The sequence below is a fragment of the Nomascus leucogenys genome, chromosome 4 (assembly GCF_006542625.1).
Source record: "Nomascus leucogenys isolate Asia chromosome 4, Asia_NLE_v1, whole genome shotgun sequence".
NCBI classification, from domain to species: Eukaryota; Metazoa; Chordata; class Mammalia; order Primates; family Hylobatidae; genus Nomascus; species Nomascus leucogenys.
In genome coordinates, this window is record NC_044384.1 from 95,105,925 (window position 1) to 95,119,279 (window position 13,355).

The 13,355-nt window shown below is 38.5% G+C and overlaps 1 protein-coding gene across 7 annotated transcripts in view; it reads right to left on the reverse strand.

The window, feature by feature from the left end:
* The window catches only part of CCDC66 (coiled-coil domain containing 66), a 67,930-nt gene that overhangs the window by 27,920 nt on the left and 26,655 nt on the right, over positions 1-13,355 (reverse strand). For 4 of the 7 annotated variants that reach the window (XM_030811577.1, XM_030811575.1, XM_030811576.1 and 1 more), the window contains exons 8-10: positions 7,553-7,684; positions 6,915-7,165; positions 6,628-6,712 (exon numbers count right to left, since the gene is read on the reverse strand). In XM_030811577.1, the coding sequence (XP_030667437.1) occupies positions 6,628-6,712; positions 6,915-7,165; positions 7,553-7,684 (468 nt within the window). The remainder of the gene's footprint in view (positions 1-6,627; positions 6,713-6,914; positions 7,166-7,552; positions 7,685-13,355) is intronic. The other 3 variants (XM_030811581.1, XM_030811580.1, XM_030811578.1) reach the window with 2 other exon arrangements.

The window sequence follows — 13,355 nt, forward strand, 5'->3', positions numbered from 1 at the left end:
CTGCAAGAACTTCCACAGACTTAAATGTCCCTGTCTGACTGACAGCTTTGAAGAGAGTAGTGGTTCTCCCAGCACGCAGCTGGAGATCTGAGAACGGTCAGACTGCCTCCTAAAGTGGGTCCCTCACCCCTGAGCAGCCTAACTGGGAGGCACCCCCCCAGTAGGGACAGACTGACACCTCATTCAACCCGGTATTTCTCTGAGACAAAACTTTCAGAGGAACTATCAGACAGCTGAATTTGCGGTCTCACGAAAATCCGCTGTTCTGCAGCCACCGCTGCTGACACCCAGCCAAACAGGGTCTGGAGTGCACCTCTAGTAAACTCCAACAGACCTGCAGCTGAGGGTCCTGTCTGGTAGAAGGAAAACTAACAAACAGAAAGGACATCCACACCAAAAACCCATCTGTACATCACCATCATCAAAGACAAAAAGTAGATAAAACCACAAAGATGGGGAAAAAACAGACCAAAAAAACTGGAAACTCTAAAAAACAGAGCACCTCTCCTCCTCCAAAGGAACGCAGTTCCTCACCAGCAACGGAACAAAGCTGGATGGAGGATGACTTTGATGAGTTGAGAGAAGAAGGCTTCAGACGATCAAACTACTCTGAGCTACGAGAGGAAATTCAAAACAACAGCAAAGAAGTTAAAAACTTTGAAAAAAAATTAGAAGAATGGATAACTAGAATAACCAATGGAGAGAAGGGCTTCAAGGAGCCGATGGAGCTGAAAGCCAAGTTTCGAGAACTACGCGAAGATTGCAGAAGCCTCAGTAGCAGATGTGATCAACTGGAAGAAAGGGTATCGCTGATGGAAGATGAAATGAATGAAACGAAGAGAGAAGGGAAGTTTAGAGAAAAAAGGGTAAAAAGAAATGAACAAAGCCTCCAAGAAATTTGGGACTATGTGAAAAGACCAAACCTACGTCTGATTGGTGTACCTGAAAATGATGGGGAGAATGGAACCAAGTTGGAAAACACTCTGCAAGATATTATCCAGGAGAACTTCCCCAATCTAGCAAGGCAGGCCAGCATTCAGATTCAGGAAATACAGAGAACGCCACAAAGATACTCCTCGAGAAGGGCAACTCCAAGACACATTATTGTCAGATTCACCAAAGTTGAAATGAAAGAAAAAATGTTAAGGGCAGCCAGAGAGAAAGGTCGGGTTACCCACAAAGGGAAGCCCATCAGACCAACAGCTGATCTCTCAGCAGAAACTCTACAAGCCAGAAGAGAGTGGGGGCCGATATTCAACATTCTTAAAGAAAAGAATTTTCAACCCAGAATCTCCTATCCCGCCAAACTAAGCTTCATAAGTGAAGGAGAAATAAAACACTTTACAGACAAGCAAACGCTGAGTGATTTTGTCACCACCAGGCCTGCCCTAAAAGAGCTCCTGAAGGAAGCACTAAACATGGAAAGGAACAACCGGTACCAGCCACTGCAAAAACATGCCAAATTGTAAAGACCATCGAGACTAGGAAGAAACTATAGCAACTAACGAGCAAAATAACCAACTAACATCATAATGACAGGATCAGATTCACACATAACAATATTAACGTTAAATGTAAATGGGCTAAATGCTCCAATCAAAAGACACAGACTAGCAAACTGGATAAGGAGTCAGGACCCATCAGTGTGCTGTATTCAGGAAACCCATCTCACGTGCAGAGACACACATAGACTCAAAATAAAGGGATGGAGGAAGATCTATCAAGCAACTGGAAAACAAAAAAAGGCAGGGGTTGCAATCCTAGTCTCTGATAAAATAGATTTTAAACCAACAAAGATCAAAAGAGACAAAGAAGGCCATTACATAATGGTAAAGGGATCAATTCATCAAGAAGAGCTAACTATCCTAAATATATATGCACCCAACACAGGAGCACCCAGATTCATAAAGCAAGTCCTGAGTGACCTACTAAGGGACTTAAACTCCCACACAATAATAATGGGAGATTTTAACACCCCACTGTCAGCATTAGACAGATCAACGAGACAGAAAGTTAACAAGGATATCCAGGAATTGAACTCAGCTCTACATAAAGTGGACCTAATAGACATCTACAGAACTCTCCACCCCAAGTCAACAGAATATACATTTTTTTCAGCACCACACCACACCTATTCCAAAATTGACCACATAGTTGGAAGTAAAGCTCTCCTCAGCAAATGTAAAAGAACAGAAATTATAACAAACTGTCTCTCAGACCACAGTGCAATCAAACTAGATCTCAGGATTAAGAAACTCACTCAAAACCGCTCTACTACATGGAAACTGAACAACCTGCTCCTGAATGACTATTGGGTACATAATGAAATGAAGGCAGAAATAAAGATGTTCTTTGAAACCAACGAGAACAAAGACACAACATACCAGAATCTCTGGGACACATTCAAAGCAGTGTGTAGAGGGAAATTTATAGCACTAAATGCCCACAAGAGAAAGCAGGAAAGATCCAAAATTGACGCCCTAACATCACAATTAAAAGAACTAGAAAAGCAAGAGCAAACACATTCAAAAGCTAGCAGAAGGCTAGAAAATAACTAAAATCAGAGCAGAACTGAAGGAAATAGAGACACAAAAAACCCTTCAAAAAATTAATGAATCCAGGAGCTGGTTTTTTGAAAAGATCAACAAAATTGATGGACCGCTAGCAAGACTAATAAAGAAGAAAAGAGAGAAGAATCAAATAGACACAATAAAAAACGAAAAAGGGGATATCACCACCGATCCCACAGAAATACAATCTACCATCAGAGAATACTACAAACACCTCTATGCAAATAAACTAGAAAATCTAGAAGAAATGGATAAATTCCTCAACAAATACACCCTCCCAAGACTAAACCAGGAAGAAGTTGAATCTCTGAATAGACCAATAACAGGTTCTGAAATTGTGGCAATAATCAATAGCTTACCAACCAAAAAGAGTCCAGGACCTGATGGATTCACAGCTGAATTCTACCAGAGGTACAAGGAGGAACTGGTACCATTCCTTCTGAAACTATTCCAATCGATAGAAAAAGAGGGAATCCTCCCTAACACATTTTATGAAGCCAGCATCGTCCTGATACCAAAACCTGGCAGAGACATAACCAAAAAAGAGAATTTCAGACCAATATCCTTGATGAACATTGATGCAAAAATCCTCAATAAAATACTGGCAAACCGAATCCAGCAGCACATCAAAAAGCTTATCCACCATGATCAAGTGGGCTTCATCCCTGGGATGCAAGGCTGGTTCAACATACGCAAATCAATAAATGTAATCCAACATATAAACAGAACCAAAGACAAAAACCACATGATTATCTCAATAGATGCAGAAAAGGCCTTTGACAAAATTCAACAACCCTTCATGCTAAAAACTCTCAATAAATTAGGTATTGATGGGACGTATCTCAAAATAATAAGAGCTATTTACGACAAACCCACAGCCAATATCATACTGAATGGGCAAAAACTGGAAGCATTCCCTCTGAAAACTGGCACAAGACAGGGATGCCCTCTCTCACCGCTCCTGTTCAACATAGTGCTGGAAGTTCTGGCCAGAGCAATCAGGCAGGAGAAGGAAATAAAAGGTATTCAATTAGGAAAAGAGGAAGTCAAATTGTCCCTGTTTGCAGATGACATGATTGTATATCTAGAAAACCCCATTGTCTCAGCCCAAAATCTCCTTAAGCTGATTAGCAACTTCAGCGAAGTCTCAGGATACAAAATTAATGTACAAAAATCACAAGCATTCTTGTACACCAATAACAGACAAACAGAGAGCCAAATCATGAGTGAACTCCCATTCACAATTGCTTCAAAGAGAATAAAATACCTAGGAATCCAACTTACAAGGGATGTGAAGGACCTCTTCAAGGAGAACTACAAACCACTGCTCAATGAAATAAAAGAGGATACAAACAAATGGAAGAACATTCCATGCTCATGGGTTGGAAGAATCAATATCGTGAAAATGGCCATACTGCCCAAGGTAATTTATAGATTCAATGCCATCCCCATCAAGCTACCAATGACTTTCTTCACAGAATTGGAAAAAACTACTTTAAAGTTCATATGGAACCAAAAAAGAGCCCGCATCGCCAAGTCAATCCTAAGCCAAAAGAACAAAGCTGGAGGCATCACGCTACCTGACTTTAAACTATACTACAAGGCTACAGTAACCAAAACAGCATGGTACTGGTACCACAACAGAGACATAGATCAATGGAACAGAACAGAGCCCTCAGAAATGATGCCGCATAGCTACAACTATCTGATCTTTGACAAACCTGACAAAAACAAGAAATGGGGAAAGGATTCCCTATTTAATAAATGGTGCTGGGAAAACTGGCTAGCCATATGTAGAAAGCTGAAACTGGATCCCTTCCTTACACCTTATACAAAAATTAATTCAAGATGGATTAAAGACTTATATGTTAGACCTAAAACCATTAAAATCCTACAAGAAAACCTAGGCAATACCATTCAGGACATAGGCGTGGGCAAGGACTTCATGTCTAAAACACCAAAAGCAATGGCAACAAAAGCCAAAATCGACAAATGGGATCTCATTAAACTAAAGAGCTTCTGCACAGCAAAAGAAACTATCATCAGAATGAACAGGCAACCTACAGAATGGGAGAAAATTTTTGCAACCTACTCATCTGACAAAGGGCTAATATCCAGAATCTATAATGAACTCAAACAAATTTACAAGAAAAAAACAAACAACCCCATCAAAAAGTGGGCAGAGGACATGAACAGACACTTCTCAAAAGAAGACATTTATGCAGCCAGAAAACACATGAAGAAATGCTCATCATCACTGGCCATCAGAGAAATGCAAATCAAAACCACAGTGAGATACCATCTCACACCAGTTAGAATGGCCATCATTAAAAAATCAGGAAACAACAGGTGCTGGAGAGGATGTGGAGAAATAGGAACACTTTTACACTGTTGGTGGGACTGTAAACTAGTTCAACCATTGTGGAAGTCAGTGTGGCGATTCCTCAGGGATCTAGAACTAGAAATACCATTTGACCCAGCCATCCCATTACTGGGTATATACCCAAAGGACTATAAATCATGCTGCTATAAAGACACATGCACACGTATGTTTATTGCGGCACTATTCACAATAGCAAAGAGTTGGAACCAACCCAAATGTCCAACAACGATAGACTGGATTAAGAAAATGTGGCACATATACACCATGGAATACTATGCAGCCATAAAAAATGATGAGTTCGTGTCCTTTGTAGGGACATGGATGAAACTGGAAAACATCATTCTCAGTAAACTATCGCAAGGACAAAAAACCAAACACCGCATGTTCTCACTCATAGGTGGGAATTGAACAATGAGAACTCATGGACACAGGAAGGGGAACATCACACTCCGGGGACTGTTGTGGGGTGGGGGGAGGGGGGAGGGACAGCATTAGGAGATACACCTAATGCTAAATGACGAGTTAATGGGTGCAGGAAATCAACATGGCACATGGATACATATGTAACAAACCTGCACATTGTGCACATGTACCCTAAAACCCTAAAGTATAATAAAAAAAAAAAAAAAAAAAAGAAATAAGTTTTATCAGCATACTGAAAGTATTATTTATATAAGTGAAGTGGAAATGTCAAATTTCCAATGCACTTCTCCCATCTCTCATTTGTACTGTCAAGTTCTACATGCCTTTTCTTCAACCCTAGGAGGGCTACTGGAGGAAATGATATTAAAAAAACTGAAGAAATAATCTCAGTGCTTAGCATAGTGCCTAGTAAGTAGCAGATGCTCTGCAAATGTCTGCTCACTAACTAAGCGTAACATTAATGATGCCAAATTCATATATCAAAGGATTTGAAGAATTATGCAGATATTAAAGTCCCTTTAGCATTAGGCTAAAATCAGGACAGGAAGTTTTAATTTTAGCCTCCTTTCTTTTATTATGCATTAGATTTCTTTGTTTTGAGATGGAGTCTCACTCTGTTGCCCAGGCTGGAGTGCAGCAGCATGATCTCAGCTCACTGCTAGCTCTGCCTCCTGGGTTCATGCCATTCTCCTGCCTCAGCCTCCTGAGTAGCTGGGACTACAGGCACCTGCCACCACGCCCGGCTAATTTTTTGTATTTTTAGTAGAGATGGGGTTTCACCATTCACAGGATGGTCTTGATCTCCTGACCTCGTGATCCGCCCACTCAGCCTCCCAAAGTGCTGGGATTACAGACGTGAGCCACCATGCCCAGCCATTATGCATTAGATTTCTTAGTCATAATTCTAGTTCAATCCCTACTCAAAGAATGCATTCTCATCTTAAACAGAACTCAGGAAAAATAAATTGATGAAAAAAAAAACCAGTACTAACCTAAAACAATGTACAAATTCACATATACAACTTAATATATTAAAGACCTTCTCTACTGGAAAGCAGGTGGCTGTAGTATGTGATAAGCATAATTCTAATATTACAATGCCAGTTGGGGTAGGGATTGGATTCGTGACACAACTGGACAGGACCTATGCTGTAAAGTTTACATCTGAATTTAAATTTCCATTTACTTAAGTATATGTTCACCATGACTGTTACTTATTAAGGTAAAGAACAATGTTTAACAATGCAATACCTGATGCTCTAATTGTTTTTGTCGTCGTCTGTCTCGTTCCTCAATCTGAGCTGGGTCCAAGAGAGCAGTCATAGAACGGAGAAAGCTGGCAAGATACATTCATTAGCTATTCAAAACCTCAAAAAGGTAGATTCAACAAGCTAAATCATTTTTGTTTGGGATAAATCCACTAATTATTTCTATTTCAAAGACAAATATCAAACCTGAAACCAATTAGACATAACAACAGCCTTACTAAAGCACACAGACTTTCTTAAAAATCAGTAAATACATAAGCATGAACTTACTTTGTTTTCTTACTGTTTGCCATAACCACATCCTTAATAGGTTTTGCTATATGCTCCTCCTCTGAAGGTTCAACCTGGCTTCCGGTTGTAGGTGTACAAACACTGCTGACATCAGCCAGCTCCTGAGTGTCAGGAGAGACACAGAAGTACTCAGGTTGTTTGTGTGTTGACCAAGAGGACAGCTGAGATTGAGAACCAGGATAACTCTTTAATGAATCAAAGTGCATTGCCCATCTGTCATGTTCCTCACCCTAATGATGACAAATAAGAATTGCTAAGAATTTTTCCAATTTTTCTCATATATAATTCTAAATGACAACCAAAGATGATTTCTAAGTCACTTTAGAGCAGAATAAGCATCATAAAAATTAACAAGACTGTACTGTTTAGAGTCCTTATACATATAGATAACTAGCTTCGAAAATTTGAGAAATTCAAAGAATTAGGAAATTTCTAAAAAGTTGTAAGAAGCTATGCAACATCACATAATGCATTCAATGAAACAGGTTCACATGGGCAAATGTGGAATAAATGGAATATTCTGGTCTTGTCAAGAGTTTCAGAATACTTCTAGTTTTAATTGATTAAAGAATTTGATTTTATTTTTTCTTTTATAGCCATAAAACCTCATAAGTTACCTTTGAATATATAATTTTTTCCTCTATTTTTCTTTGACGGTCATCTTCTATTTGCTTATTCAACTCTTCAATCCATTTTCTCTGCAGTTCTTGTTTCACAGCACTGAAAGGGTGCTCCAGCAGTACTGTTTCCTAAACAACAGTCATAAAAGCCATCTAAAGTTCAGTTCTTTTTCTAATCACTTAATATGTGCAAATCTTGCCAAAGTAACTTATACAGATTTAATCCAGTGAGGCATTTATCTGTTAGAGGAGCAATAACTTCAAATGAATTTGAATTCAAAGAATTAAGTAGATATATTCTGATTCTCAGAATCATATTTTAAATATACTAGAGCAGAGAGACATAATAAGATATCTAAGTGTAAGGGAAGGGAATTTTCTAATGAAAAACATAAAATTCTTTCTCTAAAACAATTAAAAGTCTTTCAAAATTCAGCTGGATGCAGCAGCTCATGACTATAATCCCAGCATGTTGGGAGGCTGACATGGGCAGATCACTTGAGCCCAGGAGTTCAAGGCCAGTCTGGCCAACATGGCAAAATCTCATCTCTACTAAAAAAAATAAAAAATAAAAAAAAATTAGCCAGGTGTGGTGGTGCATGTGTGTAATCCCAGCTACTTGAGAGGCTGAGACACAAATCACTTGAACCTGGGAAGTGGAGGTTGTAAGTGAGCTGAAATCATGCCACTGCACTCCAGCATGCGCAACAGAGTGAGACCCTGTCTCAAAAAAATTGTTTTTCAAAATTCTAAGTCTGTTTTAGAGGCTGAAAGAGTTATTAACAATTTAAAACAGATGAATATTGTTTTACATTTGGCTTTGGAATACAACAAATATTGTCTTTGGACCACAAACAAGGAGAATATAGAAAGACGTGTGAGAGCAACACTTTCCCTACTGAATCATGTCTCTCTCTAGGAGAACCTCTGTCTTCTAGGTTTCTGCTACTACAGCTCTATCACAGCCTATGATGTTTCAATAACAAAAATATACTGTGTCCAGAACAAGTCTTTAAATCTTAAGGAAAAAGTAAAAAATGAAAACAGTAGCATAAAAGTTTGCTGCCACTTTAATTGTTGAGTTTAGGATACTCTTTTAAAAAAGGAAAAAATATATTCTACTCAAATTGTTCTGAAATGCAACAGGCAAACAATGAAACATTTCATTACATGAAATAACAAGACATAATTAAGAAAAATGGTTTGACAGAATCCTATAATGACGATATACCTCACAATGTTACTTTCTTCCCTTGTTTTTACCAGAAAAGATCACAAAGCTCATAGTTTACAACTCGCTGTTTTGATCAGAAGAAATATTTATACAAAAAGTAAAGATCCTTCTATCTCAGGTCCTCGTACATTCTAAACAGATTAAAAACCATCAAACTTATTTAAGTCTAAAACAATCACTTCAAAAGGAACATTATCTTTAGGTAAAATATTTAACAATTTTTATACCTCAAGAAATGTTTTAGAGGTCAAAATGGGAAAAGAAAAACAAGCATTGTCCAACCTGTGGCCCAAAAGAGCTTTGAATGTGGCCCAACACAAATTTGTAAACTTCCTTAAAATATTATGAAACTGTTTTGCAATTTTAAGTTCATCAGCTATCACAGTGTTAGTTTACTTAATCTGTTGCCCAAGACCGTTTTTCTTCTTCCAGTGTGACCTAGGGAAGCTAAAAGAGTGGATACCCCCGAATTGCAAATGGACCCTTTGAACTCCCTAAAGAAAATTTTCAACAAGGTAACAAATAGTCTTAGAATGCTGTATATTTGTTTAAGTTTGATGTAACCAGATCTGATTCCATATTTTAGTGTAGTGGCACTGCAAATTATTCAGGGATTAGACAACAGTTAAAACAACCCTTAAAAATTCCTTAAACAGGCCAGACGCGGTGGCTCACGCCTGTAATCCCAGCACTTTGGGAGGCCGAGGCAGGTGGATCACGAGGTCAGGAGATCGAGACCACGATGAAACCCTGTCTCTACTAAAAATACAAAAAATTAGCTGGGCACGGTGGCGGGCGCCTGTAGTCCCAGCTACTCAGGAGGCTGAGGCAGGAGAATGGTGTGAACCCGGGAGGCGGAGCTTGCAGTGAGCCGAGATCGCGCCACTGCACTCCAGCCCAGGCGACAGCGAGACTCCGTATCAAAAAAAAAAAAAAAAAATTCCTTAAACACTCAAAATGTTTTATATATATTCATAACCCTAAGATAACTGAACAATCAGATCTCTCAGTTTAGTCTTTAATTTCTTACTCAAGGATGTCTTACAAAGCTACTACCACTTAACTGCATTTCATTTGTCATTGACTGGGAAAGCCTTTAAATTATTCTTACATTCTTTTTCACAAGTCTCTCCCAACGTGCATTCAGTTAGAAGAATGAAAAACATGGGGGTGGGAGATGGGGAGAGGTAGCAGGTAGAACTGCATTCCTTTTGGTTTACTGCGTGCATTTAGTTGAAGGTGAGTAAGGCATATTTGTGTATAACACAAGACATACTGTAACAAGTGTTTTGACCTTCTTCTAGCATTGCCTCTCACTAAATCCTCCATAAAGTTAAAGAAAGAAGCCTCTTTTCCCAGGCTTTTTCACTGTATCTCCCTATTATTGACCTGAGACTTCCCCTATATAAAAACTGGTTTCCTAAACATGTTTTGAGCCTATTCTCTTTTTTGTTTTTGTTTTTTTTTTTTAGGCAGGGTCTCACTGTCACCCAGGCTGGAGTACACAATCATGGCTCACTGCTGCCTCAACCTCCCAGGATCAAGTGACCCTCCTGCCTCAGATTCCCAAGTAGCTGGGACTACAGATGCACGCCACCACACCCGGCTATTTTTATTTTTTTGTAGAGACAAAAGTTTATCATGTTGTTGCCCAGGCTGGCCTTGAAGTCCTGGGCTCAAGAAATCCACCCGCCTTGATCTCCCAAAGAGCCACTGCACATGGCCTATTCTCACATGACAGCCTTGTGTGAAAACTCATAGGAAACCCACTACAACCTTCCCCTAAAATAGTTCCTGATGTTACAGAGTCCTAATGTAATTCTTTTAGTCTTCAAATTATTCTGTTAGGAAATCTTAGTCTCGCTCTTGATTCAAATGCTGTACAAATGGCAGATGCTAAGTCAGAACTGAAAATAAAGGGCTTTTCAAATGGTCCACTACAGATGCCTGTTTCCATTTCATGTAATTCTCCCCTTAAAGCAGTCTTATAAAAATGCAGCTTTGGGAAAGAACACTCAGTGTTGACTTTGCCATGGGCCAGAACAGCCCTTCTTGCCAGTTCATGATTCCCCAGTTAAGATGACAACATCCACCTGCCTACCTTGTCTACTGGCCAGGCAGAAAAGGTATTCATGTGAGTAGTAGGGATGTCAGGACACTGGATTACAAAGACCATTACCTTACAGGAGGAACAGCAGCAAAACACAGAGCTGAAACCACTTTTTAAAAAACGAAGTTACTTTGAACTTAAAAATTATTTTAAATCCCTCTGGAACCAGAAGGCCCATAGAGGTTTAACAAATGGCTAAAAATCCGTTTCTCATGTATTTATTTGCCATATATCCTCTTTGGAGCCATATCTATTAAAATTCTGCCAATTAAAAAAATTGGGTTGTCTAATTAGTGAATGTTTAGTTTCTAAAAATATATGCTGGATGTAAGTCCTTTTATCAAGGATTAATTTGCAAACATTTTCTCCTTCTATTTTATAATCTTAACTTTAACCTTCCAAGAACAAAACTTTTGATTAGGTCATTCATCAATTCTTTTTTAACAGATCATCCTTTCAATGTTGTGCTAATGACACTGGTACATTAATTCTTGTGTCTAGCCACCTTTATTAAATTTACCTATTATTTTTATAAATATGATGACTATCATCGATTTGTGAATGTTAAACCTAGCTTGCTTTCATTCATTGAATAGACCCAACTCATCATGATTTATTATTCTTTCTTGTATTTCCTGTCAGGTTTTGGTATTAAAAAATGTTAGTTTTGGGTATCAGGTTTACTACCCTCATAAACAACCTAAAGGGTTTTCTCTTGTACCTTAATTGTTGGGAAGAATTCACCAGTAAACACATTTGGTTCTGGAGTTTATTTTGTTGGGTTTTTAGTAATGAGCTCAATTTCATTAATAAAGATAGTACCATTCTGATTTACTGCTTCTTGTGTCAATTTTAGTAACCTATGTTTTTCTAATAATTGCTCATTTTTAAGCCCAAATTCTCTAACTTATTGGTGAAGTTATTCAGAAAATCCCCTTCTCTTTCTAATGTCCATATTCTCTGGTAATATCTCCTTTTTAATTCATCTCAATTTTATGAGGGGTTTATCAATTTAAATAACTTTTCAAACAATTAACTTTTGGCTTTGTTAATTCTATTGTACGTATTTCCAGTTTTACTAATATCCACTCTGACCTACCTTGGGCTTAAATTTTGCTGTTCTTTCTCTAACCTCTTGAGATGAATATTTTAGGTCACTGTTACTTGATTTTCAGTCTTTCAAGAGATGCATTTAAGGTGAAAAATTTCCCTCTCAGCACAGGAAACCTACATTTTGATACGTAATATTTTCATTATCACTCAATTAAAAATATTTTCTAATGTGAATTTCTCTTTCAGTCGGAAGTATACTGCCTAATTATCAAATATGTGGGAATTTTCTAGTTACTATTTGTTATGATATCTAGCTTAATTCCATTATATGGTTTGATCCTGTGTCCCCACCAAAACTCATGTTGAATTGTAATCCCCAGTGTTGGAGGTAGGGCCTGGTGGGAAGTGACTGGATCACAGGGATGGTTTCTCATGGTTTAACATCACCCCACTTGGTGCTGTCATTGTGATAAGTTCTCATGAGCTCTTTTTAATTTTTAGGTTGATGCAAAAGTAAACTGCGGTTTTTGCCACTGAAAGTAATGGGTAAAACTGCAATTACTTTTTTAAAAAAATTTCATTTCTATAAGTTTTGGGGGAACAGGCGGTATTTGGTTACAGGAGTAAGTTCTTTAGTGGTGATCTGTGAGATTCTGGTGTACACATCACCCAAGCAGTATAGATTGAATCCAATTTGTAGTCTTTTATCCCTCAGCCCCCTCCCAGCCTTTCTCCACAAGTCCTCAAAGTCCACTGTATCATTCTTATACCTTTGCATCCTCATAGCTTAGCTCCCACTTATAAGTGAGAACATAAGATGTTTGGTTTTCCATTCCTGAGTTACTTCACTTAATACTCTCCAACTCCATCCAGGTTGCTGCAAATGCTATTCATTCATTCCTTTTTATGGCTGAGTAGGATTTCATCATATATCCATATCTATCTCACAGTTTCTTTATCCACTCATTGATTGATGGGCATTTGGGCTGGTTCCATATTTTTCGAATTGTGAATTATGCTGCTATAAATGTGTGTGCAAGTATCTTTTCCATATAATGACTTCTTTTCCTCTGGGTAGTTACCCAGTAGTGAGATTGCTGAATCAAATGGTAGTTCTACTTTTGGTTCTTTTTTTATTTTTATTTTACTTTTATTTTTTGAGAAGGAGTCTCTGTCATACAGGCTGGAGCGCAGTGGTGTGATTTCGGCTCACTGCAACCTTGGCCTCCTGGATTCAAGCAACTCTCCTGCCTCAGCCTCCTGAGTAGCTGGGATTACAGGTGCCTGCCACCATGCCTGACTAATTTTTGTATTTTTAGGAAATGGGGTTTCACCATATTAGCCAGGCTGGTCTCGAACTCCTGACCTCAGGTGATCCGCCTGCCTCAGCCTCCCAAAGTGCT